The sequence below is a fragment of the Crinia signifera genome, chromosome 1 (assembly GCF_055691185.1).
Source record: "Crinia signifera chromosome 1, ASM5569118v1, whole genome shotgun sequence".
In the NCBI taxonomy this organism is placed as follows: domain Eukaryota; kingdom Metazoa; phylum Chordata; class Amphibia; order Anura; family Myobatrachidae; genus Crinia; species Crinia signifera.
This window is the reverse complement of record NC_139217.1, coordinates 479,157,276-479,172,700: the sequence shown is the minus strand read 5'-3', so window position 1 is coordinate 479,172,700 and position 15,425 is coordinate 479,157,276. Positions and strand designations below refer to the sequence as shown.

General features: G+C 47.0%; 1 protein-coding gene across 1 annotated transcript in view; it reads right to left on the bottom strand.

Moving 5' to 3' along the window:
- CA9 (carbonic anhydrase 9) overlaps positions 1-15,425 on the bottom strand; it is a 376,314-nt gene that overhangs the window by 64,204 nt on the left and 296,685 nt on the right. The window contains exon 8 of the mRNA XM_083155472.1: positions 9,409-9,550. Coding sequence (XP_083011598.1) covers positions 9,409-9,550 — 142 coding nt within the window. The remainder of the gene's footprint in view (positions 1-9,408; positions 9,551-15,425) is intronic.

Here is a 15,425-nt window from a genome sequence, read left to right as displayed (position 1 = left end):
GGGAGAGGGGTATATACTGTAGGCAGGTCCTTACAGGAAGTACTTCCTCTTGCAGAAGTCTTTCAGCCCCCTGGCAGAAGTACAGCACCTCCAGAGTCAGACCAGCCTAAGCTAAGTGCTAGGGAGAGGGGTATCTACTGTAGGCAGGTCCTTACAGGAAATACTTCCTCTTGCAGAAGTCTTTCAGCCCCCTGGCAGTAGTACAGCACCTCCAGAGTCAGACCAGCCTAAGCTAAGTGCACTGCCTGTTGTTGTTGGGAAATCTAGTTCATGTTGGTGACTAGTTCAACCAAAGGATAAGTTCAGAAGATTAGTTTGTTTAGTACATTTGGTTCATTATTCCAGCACTGGTTTAGAGACTGAGAGGAGAACATGGAAGTGTATGAACTAGACCAGATTATTACACACAGAGCAGGCATTTATATTACCAGCTCATGGCAGCAGTTACAGCCTTGTCAGAATGATCAGATAGGTTTAATAAATCAGATTATTTTCTATTTTAGAAAAGCAAAAGGATATACAGCACCCTTACAGTGACATGTTCAGCTCTGCAATATTAATCCCATTGTGGGTACTATTTTAACTTCCATAATATGCAAGTAAAATACCCAAATTCTGAGTCATTTAATAAGTCACTTTTTTCTGCTTTTCAAATACAGTAATTAGAAGAAAAACCTGTCCCTTTTCCCCAATGTAACTGACCTTAGAGAGAGATGGGGTGGAGAGTTTGAGGGGTATCAGGTCTGCTCCTGTAATGTATCTAGCACAGTCTGGGATGTGACACAGTCTTATTGGTTGCTAGGGGCAACTGCTCCACTTTATGTATAATGAAGGTTCATACATCTTAGTTTTGTGGAGGAAACAGAGCTACAGTATATAATGTGCAGCAGCCAGCACTGTGTCTGCGGCTGATTGGGAGTGCAGCTTGTGACCTAATATACTGGGAGAATAGAGCATGGCAGTATACAGTATATAACATGCTGCATACAGTATATAACATGCAGTATACAGTATATAACATGCAGCAGCCAGCACTGTGTCTGCGGCTGATTGGGAGTGCAGCTTGTGACCTAATATACTGGGAGAAGAGAGCATGGCAGTATACAGTATATAATGTGCAGCAGCCAGCACTGTCTGTGGCTGAATGGGAGTGTAGCTTGTGAATGTGACCTATTATACTGGGAGAAGAGAGCATGGCAGTATACAGTATATAACATGCAGTATACAGTATATAACATGCAGTATACAGTATATAACATGCAGCAGCCAGCACTGTGTCTGCGGCTGATTGGGAGTGCAGCTTGTGACCTAATATACTGGGAGAAGAGAGCATGGCAGTATACAGTATATAACATGCAGTATACAGTATATAACATGCAGTATACAGTATATAACATGCAGCAGCCAGCACTGTGTCTGCGGCTGATTGGGAGTGCAGCTTGTGACCTAATATACTGGGAGAAGAGAGCATGGCAGTATACAGTATATAACATGCAGTATACAGTATATAACATGCAGCATACAGTATATAACATGCAGCATACAGTATATAACATGCAGCATACAGTATATAACATGCAGCATACAGTATATAATGTGCAGCAGCCAGCACTGTGTCTGTGGCTGATTGGGAGTGCAGCTTGTGACCTAATATACTGGGAGAATAGAGCATGGCAGTATACAGTATATAACATGCAGCATACAGTATATAACATGCAGCATACAGTATATAACATGCAGCAGCCAGCACTGTGTCTGTGGCTTATTGGGAGTGCAGCTTGTGACCTAATATACTGGGAGAATAGAGCATGGCAGTATACAGTATATAACATGCAGCATACAGTATATAACATGCTGCATACAGTATATAACATGCAGTATACAGTATATAACGTGCAGCATACAGTATATAATGTGCAGCAGTCAGCACTGTCTGTGGCTGATTGGGAGTGCAGCTTGTGACCTAATATACTGGGAGAAGAGAGCATGGCAGTATACAGTATATAACATGCAGCATACAGTATATAACATGCAGCATACAGTATATAACATGCAGCAGCCAGCACTGTGTCTGTGGCTTATTGGGAGTGCAGCTTGTGACCTAATATACTGGGAGAAGAGAGCATGGCAGTATACAGTATATAACATGCAGCATACAGCATATAACATGCAGCATACAGCATATAACATGCAGCATACAGTATATAACATGCAGCAGCCAGCACTGTGTCTGTGGCTTATTGGGAGTGCAGCTTGTGACCTAATATACTGGGAGAATAGAGCATGGCAGTATACAGTATATAACATGCAGCATACAGTATATAACATGCTGCATACAGTATATAACATGCAGTATACAGTATATAACGTGCAGCATACAGTATATAACATGCAGCAGCCAGCACTGTGTCTGCGGCTGATTGGGAGTGCAGCTTGTGACCTAATATACTGGGAGAAGAGAGCATGGCAGTATACAGTATATAATGTGCAGCAGCCAGCACTGTCTGTGGCTGAATGGGAGTGTAGCTTGTGAATGTGACCTATTATACTGGGAGAAGAGAGCATGGCAGTATACAGTATATAACATGCAGTATACAGTATATAACATGCAGCATACAGTATATAACATGCAGCAGCCAGCACTGTGTCTGTGGCTTATTGGGAGTGCAGCTTGTGACCAAATATACTGGGAGAATAGAGCATGGCAGTATACAGTATATAACATGCAGCATACAGTATATAACATGCAGCATACAGTATATAACATGCAGCATACAGTATATAACATGCAGCATACAGTATATAATGTGCAGCAGCCAGCACTGTGTCTGTGGCTGATTGGGAGTGCAGCTTGTGACCTAATATACTGGGAGAATAGAGCATGGCAGTATACAGTATATAACATGCAGCATACAGTATATAACATGCAGCATACAGTATATAACATGCAGCAGCCAGCACTGTGTCTGTGGCTTATTGGGAGTGCAGCTTGTGACCTAATATACTGGGAGAAGAGAGCAGGGCAGTATACAGTATATAACATGCAGCATACAGTATATAACATGCAGTATACAGTATATAACATGCAGCAGCCAGCACTGTGTCTGTGGCTGATTGGGAGTGCAGCTTGTGACCTAATATACTGGGAGAATAGAGCATGGCAGTATACAGTATATAACATGCAGCATACAGTATATAACATGCAGCATACAGTATATAACATGCAGCAGCCAGCACTGTGTCTGTGGCTTATTGGGAGTGCAGCTTGTGACCTAATATACTGGGAGAATAGAGCATGGCAGTATACAGTATATAACATGCAGCATACAGTATATAACATGCAGCATACAGTATATAACATGCAGTATACAGTATATAACGTGCAGCATACAGTATATAATGTGCAGCAGTCAGCACTGTCTGTGGCTGATTGGGAGTGCAGCTTGTGACCTAATATACTGGGAGAAGAGAGCATGGCAGTATACAGTATATAACATGCAGCATACAGTATATAACATGCAGTATACAGTATATAACATGCAGCATACAGCATATAACATGCAGCATACAGCATATAACATGCAGCATACAGTATATAACATGCAGCAGCCAGCACTGTGTCTGTGGCTTATTGGGAGTGCAGCTTGTGACCTAATATACTGGGAGAATAGAGCATGGCAGTATACAGTATATAACATGCAGCATACAGTATATAACATGCAGCATACAGTATATAACATGCAGTATACAGTATATAACGTGCAGCATACAGTATATAATGTGCAGCAGTCAGCACTGTCTGTGGCTGATTGGGAGTGCAGCTTGTGACCTAATATACTGGGAGAATAGAGCATGGCAGTATACAGTATATAACATGCAGTATACAGTATATAACATGCAGTATACAGTATATAACATGCAGCATACAGTATATAACATGCAGCATACAGTATATAACATGCAGTATACAGTATATAACATGCAGCATACAGTATATAACATGCAGTATACAGTATATAACATGCAGCATACAGTATATAACATGCAGTATACAGTATATAACATGCAGCATACAGCATATAACATGCTGCATACAGTATATAACATGCAGCAGCCAGCACTGTGTCTGTGGCTTATTGGGAGTGCAGCTTGTGACCTAATATACTGGGAGAAGAGAGCATGGCAGTATACAGTATATAACATGCAGCATACAGTATATAACATGCAGCATACAGTATATAACATGCAGCATACAGTATATAACATGCAGCAGCCAGCACTGTGTCTGTGGCTTATTGGGAGTGCAGCTTGTGACCTAATATACTGGGAGAATAGAGCATGGCAGTATACAGTATATAACATGCAGCATACAGTATATAACATGCAGCAGCCAGCACTGTCTGTGGCTGAATGGGAGTGCAGCTTGTGACCTAATATACTGGGAGAATAGAGCATGGCAGTATACAGTATATAACATGCAGCATACAGTATATAACATGCAGCATACAGTATATAACATGCAGCAGCCAGCACTGTGTCTGTGGCTGACTGGGAGTGCAGCTTGTGACCTAATATACTGGGAGAATAGAGCATGGCAGTATACAGTATATAACATGCAGCATACAGCATATAACATGCAGCATACAGTATATAACATGCAGCAGCCAGCACTGTGTCTGTGGCTTATTGGGAGTGCAGCTTGTGACCTAATATACTGGGAGAATAGAGCATGGCAGTATACAGTATATAACATGCAGCATACAGTATATAACATGCAGCAGCCAGCACTGTGTCTGTGGCTGATTGGGAGTGCAGCTTGTGACCTAATATACTGGGAGAATAGAGCATGGCAGTATACAGTATATAACATGCAGCATACAGTATATAACGTGCAGCAGCCAGCACTGTGTCTGTGGCTGACTGGGAGTGCAGCTTGTGACCTAATATACTGGGAGAATAGAGCATGGCAGTATACAGTATATAACATGCAGCATACAGTATATAACATGCAGCATACAGTATATAACATGCAGCAGCCAGCACTGTGTCTGTGGCTTATTGGGAGTGCAGCTTGTGACCTAATATACTGGGAGAATAGAGCATGGCAGTGCATAGTTCTGGTACATGGTGCCACACATGGTAGCTCAGAGATACTGCACAGACACAGACTCATTATGGCTGTAGAGTCAGTGATTCGTTGAGATCTGTATGACTCTGTAGTTCGCTATGAATACGAACTCGGGGGTTTCGACAGCAGCTTCCAAGGTCAGTCAGGATGTTCAGTCTGCTGCCTTGCCGGGGTCGCCGGCGGTGCCAGGTGCGGCTGGGAATGCAGTAGGGTCGGACGACCCATCGGCTCACATTTCGACTCCGGGTGTTCCTGCCGTTCCCGTCCTGGGTGCATCGGGGGCCGCTGCTGCAGCCGAAGCAGGGACTTCCACTCTGCCTGCGACTGTGGGGCCTTCTTCAGGAACAGGTGAGCTGGATAATGCACATGCCTCCACCTCAGGGCCTTCCTCTACTGACATCTCCGCTAGCAGCGACAAAGTCACCAGCCAGATTACCACAGCCAAGTCGCTAGTTAAGAAGCCCTTTCCAGGAAAGGAGGGGGCCACGCCCCCTCGGGCAAAAGAAAAGTGCTTCGCGTACAAGGATTCCGATTGCACACGAGGCGCTAGTTGTCGGTTCCGACATGCACGCTGAGTGGGTGATGCATATCACCTCGCTGAGGATTGTAAGGCTGCCGCGGCCCCCGCTAACTACAGTGAGCCCTCTGCCGGCTCTAAGTAAAGGCCCATTCCCCTATTCGGGTCCCTGCTAGGGCGCTTTGGCTGGCGATGCGCGAATAGGCGGGATGCGCAATTCCTCCTCGAGGGATTCAAATCCATTACCAGCTTTTCAGTAAGGCCCCGGATATAATCCTGGGTTTCGGTGCTGATCCTCTTTCGGCATCATCACCACAGGCCTTGCGGCCGCTGCGATATTTAGTGCAGAAATTGCCTGTTGGGGCAGCTACCTGCGCAGCGGCCGGCAGGCTTCCTGACTCTTCCATTCGGGCAATGGGGACGATGGAAGTCCGCTGCATTTAGCTATTATATAAGGTATATAAGATTTAGTTGTAGTGCGCCTGTGGCACTAACCCAAAAACGCTGTTTACTCGCTGGTTTTGAAACAGCTAGTGTTCCGGAATCAGGGGTGTGAAGGACTTTCTTGCATTTTTTACCTCCGTGGGTCCTTATTAATTTCAATTCGGCCCACCTCCCCCTTCCGGGACACACGAGAGGTTTTTTATCAAGTTTTCGACTTCACTTGGGTCCATTGTACTAACTTACCTTGTCATACTAATCAATGTACTGTATAATTTCTGACGGTTAGGAGCCTTTTCTTTCAGCTTCCCCATCATTTGGGTTAAGGGGATTGTTGAGGGATAGTTTTTCAGGTTTAGTTTAGGGTAGCGGACACTTAGGTAGGTCTTCTTGGGTGGCATGCGGCGGCTCTTAGAGCTCATCTAGTTAGTCTCTTGGAGCCTGGCAGTGGCGGTAGGGCGTCACGGTCCAGCGGTCACTTGTGGCATGAGAGGGTGCTGGGAGGCACTGCACCTTGGAAAGACGGTGGGGTGTCCTGCCTTTTTTTTGGGGGGGGGGGGGGCGCTGTGGACACTTCATCAGGGAGTGTCCACACCGGCCAGAGAAGGGATGGTGAGACTTCCCAGCGTTAGGTTGTGCCTTAGTCGGATGGGGCCGTCTCAATCGTCCCCATGTTAAAATCAGTCAGTTGGGGCGTTTAAGTCGCTGCCATTTTTGATGTGACTAGAGCTGGTCATCCGTGGCGCCTTATTGCCAGCCCTTTACGAAGAAGGGTCATACCACATAATAAATATACATATGACCTTTAAATATAATTGCTTTGGTGTCCGTGTCTTTATTGTGTCAGCGTGAGTTATTTTTAGTTAAGCTTAAAGTGTATGTTAAGGTTCAAGCCAAATAAATGTATAGACGCCTTATGAGTGCAGTGAGGGGACGGATGCAGACACAGCAAGTGCAGTGAGGGGACGGATGCAGACACAGCGAGAGGACAGAGGCAGATGTAATGAGTGCAGTGAGAGAACAGAGGCGGACACTTCGAGCACAGCGAGGGGATGGAGGCAGATGCAGCAAGGGGGAGGCAGACACAGCAAGGGGACGGATGAAGACACAGCAAGTGCAGTGAGGGGACGGATGCAGACACAGCGAGAGGACAGAGGCAGATGTAATGAGTGCAGTGAGAGAACAGAGGCGGACACTTCGAGCACAGCGAGGGGATGGAGGCAGATGCAGCAAGGGGGAGGCAGACACAGCGAGGGGACGGATGAAGACACAGCAAGTGCAGTGAGGGGACGGATGCAGACACAGCGAGAGGACAGAGGCAGATGTAATGGGTGCAGTGAGAGAACAGAGGCGGACACTTCGAGCACAGCGAGGGGATGGAGGCAGATGCAGCAAGGGGGAGGCAGACACAGCAAGGGGACGGATGAAGACACAGCAAGTGCAGTGTTGGGACGGATGCAGACACAGCGAGAGGACAGAGGCAGATGTAATGAGTCCATTGAGAGAACAGAGGCGGACACTTCGAGCACAGCGAGGGGATGGAGGCAGATGCAGCAAGGGGGAGGCAGACACAGCGAGGGGACGGATGAAGACACAGCAAGTGCAGTGAGGGGACGGATGCAGACACAGCGAGAGGACAGAGGCAGATGTAATGGGTGCAGTGAGAGAACAGAGGCGGACACTTCGAGCACAGCGAGGGGATGGAGGCAGATGCAGCAAGGGGGAGGCAGACACAGCAAGGGGACGGATGAAGACACAGCAAGTGCAGTGTTGGGACGGATGCAGACACAGCGAGAGGACAGAGGCGGATGTAATGAGTGCAGTGAGAGAACAGAGGCGGACACTTCGAGCACAGCGAGGGGATGGAGGCAGATGCAGCAAGGGGGAGGCAGACACAATGAGGGGACGGATGCAGACACAGCAAGTGCAGTGAGGGGACGGATGCAGACACAGCGAGAGGACAGAGGCGGATGTAATGAGTGCAGTGAGAGAACAGAGGCGGACACTTCGAGCACAGTGAGGGGATGGAGACAGATGCAGCAAGGGGGAGGCAGACACACAAAGGGGACGGATGCAGACACAGCAAGTGCAGTGAGGGGACGGATGCAGACACAGCGAGAGGACAGAGGCAGATGTAATGAGTGCAGTGAGAGAACAGAGGCGGACACTTCGAGCACAGCGAGGGGATGGAGGCAGATGCAGCAAGGGGGAGGCAGATACAGCAAGGGGACGGATGCAGACACAGCGAGAGGACAGAGGCAGATGTAATGAGTGCAGTGAGAGAACAGAGGCGGACACTTCGAGCACCGCGAGGGGATGGAGGCAGATGCAGCAAGGGGGAGGCAGACACAGCGAGGGGACGGATGAAGACACAGCAAGTGCAGTAAGGGGACGGATGCAGACACAGCGAGAGGACAGAGGCAGATGTAATGGGTGCAGTGAGAGAACAAAGGCGGACACTTTGAGCACAGCGAGGGGATGGAGGCAGATTCAGCAAGGGGGAGGCAGACACAGCAAGGGGACGGATGAAGACACAGCAAGTGCAGTGTTGGGACGGATGCAGACACAGCGAGAGGACAGAGGCAGATGTAATGAGTGCAGTGAGAGAACAGAGGCGGACACTTCGAGCACAGCGAGGGGATGGAGGCAGATGCAGCGAGGGGATGGAGGCAGATGCATCGAGGGGACGGATGCAGACACAGCGAGAGGGAACAGAGGCGATGCTTCGAGCGCAGAGAAGGGATCGAGGTGGACGCAGCAAGGGGGCAGAGGCAGACGCAGCGAGGGGACAGAGGCGGATACAGCGAGGGGATGGAGGCGATTGCAGCGATTGCAGCGAGGGGATGGAGGCAGACACAGCAAGGGGATGGAGGCGGATGCAGCGATTGCAGCGAGGGGATGGAGGTAGACACAGCGATGGAATGGAGGTGAGCACAGTGGCGGCATGGAGGCCGACGCAACAAGGGGACGGAGACTGACGCAGCAAGCAGAGCAAGGGGACGGAGGTGAACGTAGCAAGTGCATCGAGGGGATGGAACCGGACGCAGCGAGTGCATTGAAGGGACGTGCTACACTCATACGTGTCCATGTCGACATAGACACACACAAAAAAAGAAAAACTTGTGTTGACCTTGTGGGTGTCAATCATGTCCATGTCAGCTTGTGTCAACCTTATGGCAAGGTCGAACTATGATATATCAACCATTTTCAGGTGTCGACCAAGACATATACATGTGACACGTGGATATAGAGATATATACATATATAGATACATACACACCCACGTGAGATACACAGCAGGTGACACATTACAGGTACATACCTCCCTCAGGAGCTCTCCTTCCTCCCACTGGGGCCTTGAAACTTGCCAGCACCAGACGCCCATTCAGACTCTGTGGTTCCCGGAAGTTCATCTGCAACATGTGTCCATTATCCTGGAGTACGGTGTCCTCCAGCATAGCCAGCTTAGAGAGAGAGAGAGAGAGAGATTGGACCAGACAGGTTCTATAAACATGGTATATCACATAATAGAAAAACAAAGAATCATATGAGGGCACAGATGGACAAATCACTATGTGGGGGCATAGATGGACAACCAGACGGACAGAGCACAATGAGGGGCATAGATGGACAATCCAACAGACAGAGTGCCAAATTCGGGCATACAGTAGATGGACAGAGCACGATATTTGGGCATAGATGGACAATCAGATGGACAGATAACCACATTGGGGCATAGACAGACAACCAGACAGACGGAGCACCATATTGGGGCATAGAGGGACAACCAGATGGACAGAACACCATATTGGGGCATAGAGGGACAACCAAATGGACAGCGCACAAAGTGGGGCATAGATGGACAACCAGATGGACAGAGCACCATATTGGGGCATAGAGGGACAACCAGATGGACAGAGCACCATATTGGGGCATAGAGGGACAACCAGATGGACAGAACACCATATTGGGGCATAGAGGGACAACCAGATGGACAGAGCACCATATTGGGGCATAGATGGACAATCAGATGGACAGATAACCACATTGGGGCATAGACGGACAACCAGACAGACGGAGCACCATATTGGGGCATAGAGGGACAACCAGATGGACAGAACACCATATTGGGGCATAGAGGGACAACCAGATGGACAGAGCACCATATTGGGGCATAGAGGGACAACCAGATGGACAGAGCACCATATTGGGGCATAGAGGGACAACCAGATGGACAGATAACCACATTGGGGCATAGAGGGACAACCAGATGGACAGATAACCACATTGGGGCATAGAGGGACAACCAGATGGACAGAACACCATATTGGGGCATAGATGGACAACCAGATGGACAGATAACCACATTGGGTCATAGATGGACAACCAGATGGACAGAACACCATATGGGGCATAGAGGGACAACCAGATGGACAGCGCACAAAGTGGGGCAGAGACTGACAACCAGATGGACAGCGCACAAAGTGGGGCATAGAGGGACAACCAGATGGACAGAGCACAAAGTGGGGCATAGATGGACAACCAGATGGACAGAGCACCATATGGGGGCATAGAGGGACAACCAGATGGACAGCGCACAAAGTGGGGCATAGATGGACAATCAGATGGACAGAGCACAAAGTGGGGCATAGATGGACAATCAGATGGACAGAGCACAAAGTGGGGCATAGAGGGACAACCAGATGGACAGCGCACAAAGTGGGGCAGAGACTGACAACCAGATGGACAGCGCACAAAGTGGGGCAATAGAGGGACAACCAGATGGACAGAGCACAAAGTGGGGCATAGATGGACAACCAGATGGACAGAGCACCATATGGGGGCATAGAGGGACAACCAGATGGACAGCGCACAAAGTGGGGCATAGATGGACAATCAGATGGACAGAGCACAAAGTGGGGCATAGATGGACAATCAGATGGACAGAGCACAAAGTGGGGCATAGATGGACAACCAGATGGACAACACACAATGGGAGAAATTTACTAAGCTAAATTCATTAAAAAAATAGGTGTATTCGAATACAAAAATACACCTATTTTTTACAAATTCGTATTTTCAGGATTTACTATAGTATTCATTGCACATTAGTATTTGTATTTACAAATATGAATGTATACGCCACTGACAGAATACGAATCACCATTCAAAAGAATGGTTATTCCCAATTTACTAAGGGGCCGCATTGAAAATAAATAGTGGTAAATGGCCGCTAATTGCTGGCCAAATATAAAAATATGATACCAGTACTAAGTGGAGTGCCACAGGGGTCGGTGCTAGGGACCCTTTTTTGTAATATATTTATTAATGATGTTGGGCAGGGTATACTCAGCAATGTTTCCATCTTTGCTGATAATTGGATCAACCGAGGATGTCTCCACGCTTCAGAGAGATCTTTATTATTATAAATGATATGAGTGGGCAAAAAAGCATTGGTTAGACCACATCTAGAATACGGAGTACAATTCTGGGGCCCGCACCATAAAAAGGACATCATCGAACTGGAAAAAACCCAAAGAAGAGCAACAAAACTAATAAAGGGAATGGATAATTTAAGCTATGAGGACAGATTGAACCATTTAGGATGGTTTACGCTAGAAAAGAGACGTTTAAGGTGGGACATGCTTAACATGTACAAATATATCAGGGGCCAATATAAGGAACTGTCAGATGCACTTTTTACTGTAAAAAAAAAAAAATAGAAAAAAATAGAAAAAAATGGCGTGGTGTCCCCGTCCCACGGCTATAACCAGCCGCAGATCTTATATTATAAGTGTCAGGGGCGTAACTACCATAGGTGCAGGGGGTGCAGCTGCTATGGGGCCCAGAGCTGAAGGGGGCCCATCTTTGCTGTCAAACTAATGTTTTGCATACATTTATCACCATCAGTTGCTAAACAGGGGGCCCTTACAAACTTTTGCTATGGGGCCTACGGATATCTAGTTACGCCTCTGATAAGTGTCCCTGGGCTGTGACCAGAGAAGGCTCCTGCTATAGGGCTGCAGCCCCTCCAGTCAAAATCCCAACACCAGTGACACAGACAGACAGCACCAGAGCTCCGGTGCTTCCCCCCTCGGGCACCCCCCACACCACCACCACCACACACACACACACACACACACATACACACACACACCTCCGGAGTTCTGGTGCTTGCTGGCTGTGTCTCTGACATGCTGGTAACCTCCTCTCACCAGGCTCCATGAAGCAGCAGGACAGACACAGCAACAGCCCAACCCTGTGGGGAGGAGTTCAGCATGTAGAAGATTCCTATTGGAAGCTGCTACTGCTCATCATACACAGAGCTGGAAACTCCTCCCCCTCTTGGGATGCCAGTACATGGAGTGATGACAGCAATAGCTTTCCAGCAGGAAGCCATTCTGTGCAAATCTCCAGAGCTACAGTGCTTCTATGGGCTGCTGTCTGTGCAGCCCAGAAGCAAATCTCTACAGTGAGCATGCCCAGACTTCAGTGAGTCAGTGTGATGCAGCTGAAGGAAGGTGTGCATTGCACCAGAGAGGTGCATGGAAGTTTATTTTATTTTAATAAAATTTGTGTGTAGATCTTTATTAAGAGTATCATTGTGTGTACTTTAATTAATATTAAAGTTATTAAAAGTGTGTATTTTGCTCTGTACCTGTGTTTGTGTGCATATGAGTACATCATTTATTTACAGTAATTGCATACAAACACTTGTACAGCGCAAATCAATCTAATAACCTGCAAATAATTAATTTGCAATGAGCAGTACCCAGCAAATTGCAGCCCCCCTTAAGTCTAAAGGCCGGAGCCGCCACTGATTGTGACAGTACCCTGCTGACTGGTTGGGCCTGGTGCTGGTTCTCAAAATACAGGGGACCCCTATTCATTTTGTTCCCTGTATTTTGGGAACCAGGACCGGCCTGGTTTTAAAAAATAAGGGGAACCCAAACTTGATTGTGTCCCTGATTTTTCCCTGATTTTTTTAAAATCAGGACCGGCTCTTTGATACTGGGGCTGGTTAAAGCTATGGGGGGGGGGGGGGGGGACCCTACGCCATTTTTAAAAATTATTTATTTATTTCTCTATCATTCATCCTGGTGACACAGCTCAACCTTGGGATGTAGTAGGGTCCGAAGGAGCCAGGCACCTATGCTAAAGATTTGAGAAGCAGGCTCCTCCATTCTGCATCCCAGAATCCTCAGTTCGTGTTAGGTGCCCACCGGAGTGCGTGTTATGCTGAAGGGCTGCTGCGGCAGCCATTGAAAGGGTAGTTAGGGTGTTTGTTTTTTTATTATTTCACTTTAGTTAGTGCAGGTACAGTTGAGGCTTCCAGGGGATGGTAATGCTTTAGGTATTTTATTGCTGTACCTTGAGATGATGCACAGATATACCTTGAGGGATGACACATAGAGCACCTAAAGCATTACCATTGTATCCTCCTCACTGGATCCTTACATGCAACTGGTGTTGCTAAGGGAATTTAACATAGCGAGTTCACTATCTTCCACTGTTTGCATAAGGGTTGCCACTCACAACTATCAGAGACTTCCTTCACGTGCATCTGTGGCAGAATAGTCAAAGCAAACCTAAGTCGACAGCATCTGCATGTATACACATAGTCTGCAAGCAAGTTTAGAGCTGGCCACCATCTTATGAGAACACATGGCCACAAGTGCTTCCTAACTCAGCTCTCCACCTATAAGTTAAAGCACAATTCTACCTTCAAGAGGCAGTTCTAAGCAAGTTATAACATGTCCACAAAAGGTTCTGTGGATTCCTCCGTGGCTGCACAAAAGCAAGTCCATCATGTCTCTGATAACTCAGATGTACAGGAAGCAGAGTTCAAGCTTACTGAAGAACAAGATGTACGCCCTAAACGTGCGTTAAAACCAACACAAAAGATTAGAGAGAACTTTGAGACAGCCAGAGATGAATTTAAGGACAATTTAGATGATTTATGGGAAAGAGTGGAATACCACATAGCAGCTCTTCCACGCTTTAACAATGATGCAACAGAGTTAACCGTGGTTTTGAATCGCTTATCTACCGCCTATGATCGCTACCAGAAACTGTCCGCAAAATACAACACATTTCTGGGTAATTCTGATTTTGATGATGCCTCAGCAGAGCTAGCTGAGATAGAGACTCTACTCCAAAGAAATAATGCCAAGATGCCAAATATAAAGCAGAATTCCGCATTACAAACTTACAAGAAGTTAGGTCACATCGATCAACTTCAACCAAGCTTACATACTCATCTGCCAGATCGTCTCGTTCCAGAAGGTCAGCTTTACATGAGAAGCTAATAGAAATCCGTGCAGATGCAGGAGAAGCTAGTGTAAGAAGTTATTTTGCTAAGAAGGAAGCAGAGGTAAGAGAAAAAATGGCGCGGATGAAGGCTGAGGCAAAGATCCTCCAAATGGAAAAGGAAGAAGCAGCTGCCATAGCCAAACTAAAAGTCCTTGAACAAGCATTAGGCCAAGGTACTGATCTGAACCACTACATCCCAGAAGAAGTAGAAAACCCAGCAGACCGCACTGCTGATTATGTGCTAAAGCAACTAACACCTATACCTCCTTACCATGAAGATTCAGCTCTCAAAACAGAAGCTTCTAAGTTGCGCATACCGATGCAACCCCCAATCTTCAATGCAGACATAACCACACAGAAACAGGTGATGCCACCTACCAATGACAAGGTAATTTCCAGCTACAAGCTAGCAGATTCCCCAGTAACTAAACCACAGCGTAATCCTTATGCTACATCATTTTGGCCTGACATATCTCAGCCTTATACACCAGAGAACTTACATACCCCAGCGGCACCACAAGTTCATCCAGCAACAAGGAATGGGAGAACAGACATGTCTGACCTTGCCAGATATATGATACGCAGGGAGCTTATAAACATCAGTCTCTCAAAGTTTGATGACTGTGCTGAGAACTATAGAGATTGGAAATCGAGCTTTGAAGCTGTAATCCATGATCTTAACTTCACCACCAAGGAAGAACTTGACCTGCTTGTCAACTGGTTAGGCCCAGAATCTGCAGAACGCATCAAGACATTAAGAGCAGTTCATACCGGCCACTCAGAGGAAGGCCTTGCTGCAGCATGGGAGAGACTTGAACAGACTTATGGCAGTTCTGAAGCTATAGAAAGTGCCTTATTCAAAAGACTTCAAACATTCCCAAAGATAACTAGCAAAGAGAACCACAAGCTCCAGGAACTAAGTGACCTATTAAAAGAATTAGAGCTAGCCAAGTTAGATCCTCGTCTGACAGGACTGAGTTACCTTGACACTGCTCATGGCGTAAATCCAGTGGTGTCCAAACTACC